General features: G+C 50.7%; 1 protein-coding gene across 1 annotated transcript in view; it reads left to right on the top strand.

Moving 5' to 3' along the window:
* Positions 1-1,654: 1,654 nt before the first annotated feature.
* TTL (tubulin tyrosine ligase) overlaps positions 1,655-9,898 on the top strand; it is a 14,124-nt gene continuing 5,880 nt past the window's right edge. The window contains exons 1-3 of the mRNA XM_082757175.1: positions 1,655-2,141; positions 5,548-5,626; positions 7,178-7,410. Of these exons, the coding sequence (XP_082613301.1) occupies positions 1,985-2,141; positions 5,548-5,626; positions 7,178-7,410 (469 nt within the window). The 5' untranslated portion in view covers positions 1,655-1,984. The remainder of the gene's footprint in view (positions 2,142-5,547; positions 5,627-7,177; positions 7,411-9,898) is intronic.

The following is a 9,898-nucleotide window of genomic DNA, read 5'->3' as shown; positions in this document are numbered from 1 at the left end:
GAAAAGAAAAGCTGCAAAACTCACTTTGTCACAACCTGGCAGTGCCAGATCAGGAAAACTTTCAATAAAGAAGGTTGATTTTTTCTCCAGAATGGGAGAAGGATGGGATTTAATGTCCTAATGTATTTCTCACCACTTTAGCCTTGTCAAAAAGAAGACAAGTGGGATCCCAAATGACTGGGGTTGATGGTTCCCATTCCCACTCTGTCCATGCAGAAGCATACCCACAGGCCATTCCTCACATATAAGAGGTGTACATACACACACACACACACACACACACAAATTAAAATGGTTTACTTCTAAATGGCACAGTTGAGATAATATTGCTTTAAAACCCTTTTTGTTTTTTTTCTTGGGGAGGTAAATTAAGCTCTGATTGTTCCAATTTTATATTCAGGAAAAACCTTTTAGCTTCAAAAAGACTGGATTCAGTATCCCAAGATTTGTGTCAGTAAGAATTAGCATCCCATTTAAGCAACCTCCATGTCAGCATCCAGTCAAAGATGATACAAAATAGTCAGACAGTTCTTCTTCATTTGAATCTTGTTATCACCCATTTGGCCTACAGTTGAGTGTTTTCTATGTTCCTTAGACTTTTAATAAAATTGGTGTTTTATTATAACAACTTGGAAACACTAATTGTTTTCACCGTCCATAAGGTGGAAAACATTTCTTTAAGAACGTTTTGCTCAATTTAGCAGAAGAAAAAGAGGTAGGTGAGGAGCCATTTTTAAACCGAGATTTCCCTGTCCTTGAGTCACGTATCGTCTCACGTTGTCAAAGAAAAGGCATGCTGGTCATCACCGATTTACCACACATTTCAGTTCTCTTCAGGAAAATACTGTTGATTTGTTGGAAATGCATCATGATTTATAGCAACCAACACAAGCAGGCAGTGTTGATGGCGTTTCTCATATAGGGTCTGCAAGGAAACCGGGGCATTAACCAAATCAAGAACTCTTTTCATTACTGACAGGTTTGTTAAGATATCTGAACTCTCCATGTTGTGAATTTGTGACATGAGATGGGTGCAGTTGGCTGCAGCCTTGTTTAAGAGGAGGACATGAGCAATGGTTACAAGGAAAGACATATTCAGTAAACAGAAAAAATCTAACTAGATAACAATGCTTGGGAAGGTTAAGTACAGGAAAACTGAAAGATGCCAAGAAGAAAAACGGGATTTGAGGAGTGTGATGGACCAAGGACAAGTGTCGGTGTAACAGCTCCCCAGCCTCGCTGTCTCGCAGCCTGGGGCCAGCATCACCCCCAGAGGTGGCCAGGCCCTTTGTCGCTTGCCACCTTGCTCTGCCACCTGTTTTTCACTCCGTTTCACCACGACCAGCCTCGATCTACCCTCAGCACCCTGCTGCGGGCTAAGGAGCACTGAGCAGAGTGGACGACCCCTTCCCTCTCCCCCACGGCTGTGCCCCACAGGAGCCCTTGCAGTGCCAGGCTCAGACCAGAGCCACACGGGCACACCTCTCCGATCCCCAAACCTTCTCCCATCCCCTTTTTCCAGGGGAAAAACAGTGCCGGGACACACACACAGACACACACACACCACCCGCCCCAAGCGCCATCTTCTACCATCTGCAAAACCCGCTCTGCTTCCGGGTCGCCGTGGGGAAGGCGGTGCAGGGGCAGGGCCAGCACCCCCCTGTGTGTCCCCTTGTCCCTCCCTGTCCCCCCCCACCCCACCCGGGGCTGGGGGTAGAGCCGATTTGGGGTCTCCCCGCCCCGCCAGCCGCGGGGCCCGGCGCGGTCCCTCCCCGCGATGAGCTCAGCCCGGCGGCGCGCAGGGGCGGGCGGCCCCGGCCATGCGGAGCCAGGACGGGAGGAGGAGGAGGAGGAGGTGGCGGTGCCGGTGGCCGAGCAGGGCCCTGCCTAAGCTGCGGCGGGGCCCCATGGGCCTGGGGAAGCCGGCGGGTCCCCGGGGTAGGGTCGGGTAAAGGGTCCGGGGGTGTTTCCCCCGCCCGCCGCCATGTACACCTTCGTGGTGCGGGACGAGAACAGCAGCGTCTACGCCGAGGTCTCCCGGCTGCTCCTGGCCAGCGGGCAGTGGAGGCGGCTCAGGAAGGACAACCCCCGCTTCAACCTGATGCTGGGCGAGAGGAACCGGCTCCCCTTCGGCAGGCTGGGTAAGGGCTGGCTCGGTGCTGCCGTGCCGGAGCAGGGTGCGGTGTTGTCGGGGGTCCCCCCCCCTACCCCCGGGCAGCGGGGCTCGGCACCCCCCCGGCACCTCTGCGGGCAGGGTGAGCCCCATGGGGTCCCCCATAGCCTGTGGGGCATCGCCTGGCTGTGCCCTGGTGTCTCCTGGTCCCTTGGGCAGTGGCAGCAGCTCCTCGGGGACAGCTGGCCCCAGACAGCGGGCTCCTTGCCGCAGGGACCCCGCGGCCGCCCCAACCCCAACCCGCATCGCCAGGAACAAAGGGGCAGCAGCAGGGGTCTCCCCGCGGCCCCTTCCAGCCCTGGAACAGGCTCTGTCCCGAAACCGGCACAGCCCGAAAATGAACAGCCCCTGCTGCCCCTCACCAGGCCTCGAAGGATCGAAGGATCGCCCTCCAGGACAGCATCTGCGATGCCCCCCAAAATACCCAGCCCAGCCTGGGGAGTGGGATGCTGGCAGCGGGGGCTCACACCCCGCAGCGGGACACTCCCTTTGTTTGGCTCCCCGCGTGCTGAGGACGCTGGCCTCAGGGTCCCCGCCATCCCCAGGGCTGTCTAGTGGGGTCACGACACCCCCACTTCTCAGCCTGCCTGCAGATAAACACTTGAGGCTTTTTTTTTTCTGCTGTTGCTCTGCAGGGTCTTGGCGAGGGTGACAGCACGTCTGGTCCCTGCTTGGGGGGCAGGGGGAGAGTTATCGTGGAGGCTGTGTGCATGTAATGCCAGGCCACCCCCCCTTTCTTCTCCCCTCCTGCACATCCCCTTCTGCCAGCATGCGTGGCTGTGGCCGAGCAAGCCCTGGGAGCTTCCCTAGGTGGGTTTGTCCCCTGCCAGCCCTGCTGCTTGTCCCCTACCCCACCAGACAGGGCCGTGCGCTGCCCACGAGCAGGCAGAGCCACGCCAGGCGCTGGCAGCGTTGTGGGGTGCGGCGGGGAGCAGAGATGCACTGTCATTGCCCGTGGCTGGTGGGTGTCCGTGCAGAGTGCCAGCTGCTGGGCTGGCCCCGTGCTGGCTCCTGTCCCCAGCGTGTCGGAGCAGGTTTGGGGTGACCCCAGCACCGCAGCGTGTTTCCCTTCTGCAGTCCTCCCTCTCCTTGGCCTCAGTTTCCTCCATCCTGGGGTGATTTTGCAGCAGTGCATCTGGCTGCAGAAATATCAGAGCAAGCTAGAGCCCCCCCTGCCCCAGCAGCTTGGGGGCAGGACTGCTTTTGCAGCCCTTTTCTTGCAGATCAAGCCCGGCACCACTTGATCACCCCTGCGCTGTCAGATCGGTAAGTCAGCAGCTCCAGCACCACTCCCCCTGTCTCCACACACACACACACACACACACACACACATACACACATGCTTGTGACTGGAAAGTCCCTGACACATGGCAGTGCCATCTGGTCACCTCCCAGTGCCGGGGTGTTTGCAGGAGGCAGGGGAACCCTGGGAGAGGCTCGAGCAGTGAGGATGCTCACACGTGCTGCAGCCAGCAAAGAACAGAACAGCATGCCCAGCTCAGGGCAACCTCTTACTAACCCCTTCCACCCTAGGGAAGAACCCTGGGATGATGGAAAGGCTTCAGCAGGTCCCTCAGTATGTCATATGACAGGGTACCTAAAATTTTTTTCTTAGAGAGGGACCAACCTTTGGCACTGACTTCTGTAACCCATCCTCTTATAGCAGGAGCTGGTTGCCTGAAATCAGTAGATTAAGACCAAAAAAAAAATAAATAAATAAACACAGTTATTTTGGTACATCTTCCAAAAATCTCTGCCTTCTCTGGAATCTCTTCCTGAAGCTGTCCCTCTGAGCAGCTGTTGCACGCAGGCTGGCTGGGTTGGGTTCTCCTAAAGGCTCTGCTTGAAACAGGCACTGTTTCGGGGAGTTGTAGGGCAGTGCCTTCCAAAGGGCTGAGCTAGATCGTGTGTCATGGGGGAGTGGTGGGGGAGCCACTGCTGCTGGCGGGCCACAAGCACTCGCTGGTTTCCTACTCCTTGGGCTGATCGTGTCTTTATGCGGTGAGTGTCGGCATCAAAGCCTGTATCTTGCATAAAAGCAGCTTGTGCTAAGGGGAGACAAAGGAGGAGCATGCTGCAGAGGCCTGACAGAGCAGAAGATGCTGGGCTCTGCTGGCCACTGGAGGATCACCAGTTCACTCGGTGCCTTGACAGCTTATTAACCGCGTTAAATGCACAGAGCAGACCTCGGTGTGCACAAGAACCCGTTCCCTTTCCATCCTTGCTAGCCACCAGCCCCCACGGCACAGGCCACTGCTCCAGAGATGCTCAGCAAACCAACAGGGGCTGAGCATTTCTGATGCCCTGCTACCTCGGATGCCCTGAGAAGCAAGCAAATCAGTAAGCTTGAAACAGGAAGAAATTTGAGAGTTTTTGCTAATTTCTTTCAGTAAATTGGTGCGTGGCAGTGCTGACTGTACCTGGCTTACAGATCTTTCAGCTGTTTTTCATACTTAAAGATCTGTGAATAAAATAATGAGCCAGGTCAAGGCCATGGTTTTGGGGTTGAAATAGATATTCACTGTCTGATCTTGCAGCTGTCTGGTCTTTAGGTTCACGTTTGCTCTGGGCCTTTTTTTCCAGGCAATTACTGCAGAGGGCAACTAAAGCTCTGAATGCTGTTTCAGGGTCTAAATAACTCCCACAAGCATTTGTTTGAAAAAAGAAGGCAAAGATACAAGTAACTGTCATGCTTGGGGGTCCCTCTGGTCCTCCTAGGTCTTGCTTCAAACCAGAGTGGTTTTCTGTCATATTTTCCCTATGGATGTTGGTTGTTGTTGCCAGGGCTCCAGGTATTGCCTCGGGCATCGTTCACCTGTTGCACATCCGTGTTCTGGGGGAGGCTGTGTGCTGCTGCCCAGACCTGCATTACCCCTTGGGGAATGCCTTATAACATTTCCCAGCCCTTTATCTGAGCCAAAAGAGAATCCTGCTGTAAATGCAAAAAAAAAAAAAAAAAAAAAAAAAACAAGGTCGTTTCCTAAGATCTTTGTGTCATGGTGTACTTCCCTGCATCTCTGCATCTTCCTACTGCACTTAAGAGTAACTGAAATCCTGGCTCTTAAAAACTGCCACCAGCAAATGGAGAACATTTTTGAGTGGCTCTGCCCACTCCCAGTGTGAATTAGGAAATGGTTATTTTCTTTTGGAAAATGGAAGCGGCATGTTCAAAACAGACTTGAATAAAAGCATGGTTTTTCTTCCCTGATAGAAAGAAAATGCTGGAGCCAGTACCAGCTGAGAGCCTGTTTCTTTGATGGAAGGCAAGGAAACAGCTTCTTTTTCTTCTCTGCTGCACAGATCCTTTGCACCAAGCGCATGTTTTTCCTCCAGTAATTGAGAAGTTTGCCTGACTTTTCAATTTTCTGTTGCAGGCCACGAACCTGGACTTGTGCAGCTGGTGAATTACTACAGGGGAGCAGACAAGCTGTGCCGCAAAGCATCCCTGGTGAAGTAAGGAATTCACTGAAACGTTGCAGGGGATTCGTAGCAATTTTTCTTCTAACTCTTGGCAACTGCTGAACCTGTTGTAAGGGTATTTCAGAGAACAGCTGCCCTGGGGTGTCCCTGCACGTGGTGTCTTCAGACCTCTGTGCTCGTCTGGGCAGATATCTGGGTGCACAATGACCTCTTTGTAACTTCAGGGGAAATGACATTTCCATTGAATTACATCTTGAAACCACAGAGTGTATTGAATCAGACAGACAGGAGCTACAGCTTACAGCCAAATCAAAGGAAAAAAAAACAAACAACAAACCGTATCTGTTCTTTCTCCTTGTAGCTACTTAATTAAAACCTACTCCTCTCGTCCTCTGATTCATACAGTGATGAGGCACTAATATTCATTTAGTTAATCAGATCTGTTGGTCAAGCAAATGTCTGGAGACATCTCGAGGAAGACCTGGCTCTGGGAGTTATTTCTGCATGGCCAGCTGTGCCATGGTCTCCTGGGGAAATGGGGGTGAGCTTTCACTGTAGATAACCTCACTCCTTGTGCAAACTCTGCTGTCATTAGGGCATCTTCATGTCAGAGCTCTTGGCCTCCTTCAAGCATCTGATTACAAGTTAGTGTCTGTTTTTCTCTCCTGAAGCTTGGCTGACTTGTTGTACTCTGGGGTCAAAAATATATCAAGCCACTTAAAAAACCAAGGGACCAGAAGTGACATTCCTCTGACAGGGGAATCCCGGGGTGTCACTGACGGACTGCCATTTCAACAGAGGATGCACGCAGAAAGTCAGCACATGGTTAGCTCTGCTTTTGGCCTTCTACAAAACGCAGAATGAGCATTCACAGAGGCAGGCACCTCCCTGGACTCTGAAAGAAAACAGGCCTGAGCCCCACTGGCAGGAGTTTGCTGGCACCTCTAGGCGTAACTGCTGGTAGGAGGGAGTATCTGCCACAGGGAACAGAGACTGCGTAATGCAAAGGGGATCCCAGGCACCTCAGAACAGGAAATGTGTAGCTCTGTCCTTGCCTTCAGCCTGTTCCCCATGGTCTCCGTCCCCATCTGGGACGCCTGATCTGATCTCAGGGGGAAAGGGGTCACAAGCTGAGCAGCAGCCCAGAGAGCATTACTGCTCTGGCTTCCCCTTTGCCTGCTGTTATCACAGCTTCCTTCCTGCCCCGTTTCGCGGTAGCAATCACGGCTCCTCAGTGGCCTAGTGCAGAGACGGGGCAGGGAACTCACTACAAGCTCTAATTACGTGGAAACTTCTCTACTGATTGCTTCGTGATATGTAAAGTACAAAATATTTAACAAAAGCTTGCAGGTCTGGTTCCAGGAGGAGTGCATTGTTGCAGCTTAAGGTTGCTGTGATCTCTTTAAAAAGACCCTAATTTCAAGGGTCTAAAGAGAATATAATTATTTAGTACAGGCTGTCTGTAAGATGCTATTCATTACCAGAGCCCAGGTAATGATGACTTGTACTTAGGAAATTATGTCCTCGCGGGTCACTCTGGAGATTAACAATCTGGAGATTAACAGCCTGTATCTCTTCACCCAGGCTAATCAAGACGAGCCCTGAGCTATCAGAGTCCTGCACGTGGTTCCCTGAGTCCTATGTGATTTACCCAACCAACCTGAAGACCCCCGTGGCTCCGGCACAGAACGGAATTCGCCATCTCATAAACAACACAAGGACAGATGAGAGGGAGGTCTTCTTGGCAGCTTACAACAGGCGGCGGGAAGGCAAAGAAGGCAACGTGTGGATCGCCAAGTCCTCAGCTGGTGCCAAAGGTTCGTTTTTCAGCAGAATGAGCCACCTTCTCATTCCTTACCCCTTACTTGATCAATAGAGTCCTGGGGCTTGGCTGAGCCCAGCTAATATTGAGCCTGTCTGTGAATGGTTTCGCCTACCTAATCCATGCCAGTCATGCCACCACAGGGCTCTCCTTTTTCTGTTTGGTGGCATCAGGCTTCTGACAAACAGTAACATGCACATGCTAATTAGGACACAGATGGCAGTGAAAGAACTCCCCTTTTTTTCTAGTCATGCACCTCAAAATACTTGCTGCAGGGGAAGGCAGCAGGGCCCAGCAGGCCAAGGGAATGTGGACTGCAAGAGATGGGGAGCATAACAGGGCATGGGGAGGAGGACAATGGACAGGAGAGCAGTCTTCCAGAACAGTGACAAGCACGTCCATGCTGCAGCCAAGCCTGATTTCAGCTGGGCAGAAATACCATTGTTTGTCTTCCACCCAAATCCAAAAACCTGGTGCCAATGTCCCTCCCATGGTCACACTGAGAGACTGACTGAGCAGCTGTGAGCGCAGTGTACCCAAATCACATCCAGGCCCTGGGCAGCCCCAAGCAGAGCAATGCAGTACCTGTATTTCTCTTTCATTTGAATAAGGCAATAGCTACCCAGGTGATAACGTGCCCTTCCTTTTTCCAGGGTCATTGCACAGCTTGCTGTACAGAAATAAAGAGCTATTAGGAAGATAGAGCTGGACACAGCTATGGATGTAATGCTTTGGTAATTATCCTATCTGCCAGTTACAGCAGTATCACTGGCATGCTCTCAGAATTTCATTATGAAAACTCGCCTTGCTGTGTGCGCAGAGCCCAGCCCATGGAAGGACCTGGTCTTTTCAAAGGGAACAGGCCCACAAATACTACTCATATTTGCAGAGTCACTTCTGAAGCAGTTTTATAAAAATCATCAGGAAACATGAAAGCCAGAGGTGGCTGCAGGAGGGCTGCGTGATACAACTCATTTGTGCAGGCTTTCCTCACTGCTCTGCTTTCATGGCTCTGTTACTGAGAAGCATCAGAAGAGTATGTGTATTTCATCAAGGAGGAAGGGAGATGAGTCCTTTCGTCACGCCACTGATGGGAAATGTGCCTGTGCAGTGTAACTGTCTGGCAAAGAATCAGTCTGGAAAACTGAAAAGGCCATGGCTGTTACTCACTGCAGCATGGGGAGGTTTAAACTCTAGACATACTTTATTTAAGCGTGATCCTGTCTTCTTTTCTGCATTAAAGCAAAGTAACTTTTTGTATTCATCACTGTGCTGCAGAACTCAGGATGGGAATTAAAGTGGAAAGAGAGCCTCACGCTAATCTTCTAGAGAGACGTTTAAATGTCTGGGGATTACTTCTGATGAAGCAGAAAGGTTGTCAGCATTAATTGCTGAGGCAATTTCAGTTCAGAGACAGCCCCTGATTCGGGAGAATTCTAGGAGAAGCTTGGTTGTCCATCAGTTAAAGGAAAACTAAAGGTTTAGGATGTCCTGACTTAATGCTAGGAATGCTAGAGAAGGCTGGGAAGCTAGTGACTCACAGGTATGCTCCAAACCATTGTTATCCTACTGGTGCCCCACTGAAGAGCATTTACTTCTTTCCACTCAGTATTTCCTAAAAAAGAAAAAAAAATCACAAAATTAAGAGTAAATTATCAGCTTTAGTCTAAAAGGTTAATTAAATGCTTAACAACAGGCCACAGTGCCAGAGAGGTGTTAGATAATTTTACCTGAGCTGGTTTATCCTTCAGTGGCACCGTGCCATCCCTTTATCAAATCCCAGAAGGGATCTGTTCCCTCTTCACTTCTCTGCAGCAGTGATTTCATGTCTGGACTTGTGCAAGAAATGAACAGCGACAGCTTCAGCCAAAATGTGGCAGTATGTAAAAGACACATCTGAATTCTTTAATGAAGAGTCTCCATAGAAGGGGAAAACACTGACTACATGGATGAGCATTTTGAAACAGTTCTTTTCCTAATTCAGTGATGATTTCAATAGTAACTTAAATGGAGTCAGTGAGCAGGGGAACACTGTTTGTGTGTCTCCTTCTGGCAGACAGAAAAGCCAGGCAGGGGAAGAAAGTCTTAGTACAGGATGAAAACAAACCTCCCTCCCCAAAGAAACAAAATAAAGAAAAATCTCACAAGCTGCCAAAGCCCCTTCTCTTCAAACTGCTGAAAAACAGGGAAAAGCAGAAGAAAACTTAAAAAGTGCTAAATGCCCCTCCCTGCCAAGCCCAGCTGGAAAAATAAAAAAAAAAAAAAAAAACATGCCAGAAAAGAAAATCAAATTCTCCCAACAAAGCAGCTGCCTCACGTCTTGCCAAGGTCCCCGATTGCTCTGCATCTGCTCACACCTAAATAGCTGTCCCCTGCACACAGGCCCCAGGCAGACCATGCCATCTCAGTACCCTTGGTTTCCATCTACGTTAGCTCCAGCTGGAAGGGAACCAAATGTCCTATGGCATGGAAAAGGGGAGATA

The sequence above is a fragment of the Aythya marila genome, assembly GCF_965140915.1.
Source record: "Aythya marila genome assembly, chromosome: 3".
Lineage (NCBI taxonomy): Eukaryota > Metazoa > Chordata > Aves > Anseriformes > Anatidae > Aythya > Aythya marila.
This window is presented reverse-complemented; position numbering and strand designations above follow the sequence as displayed.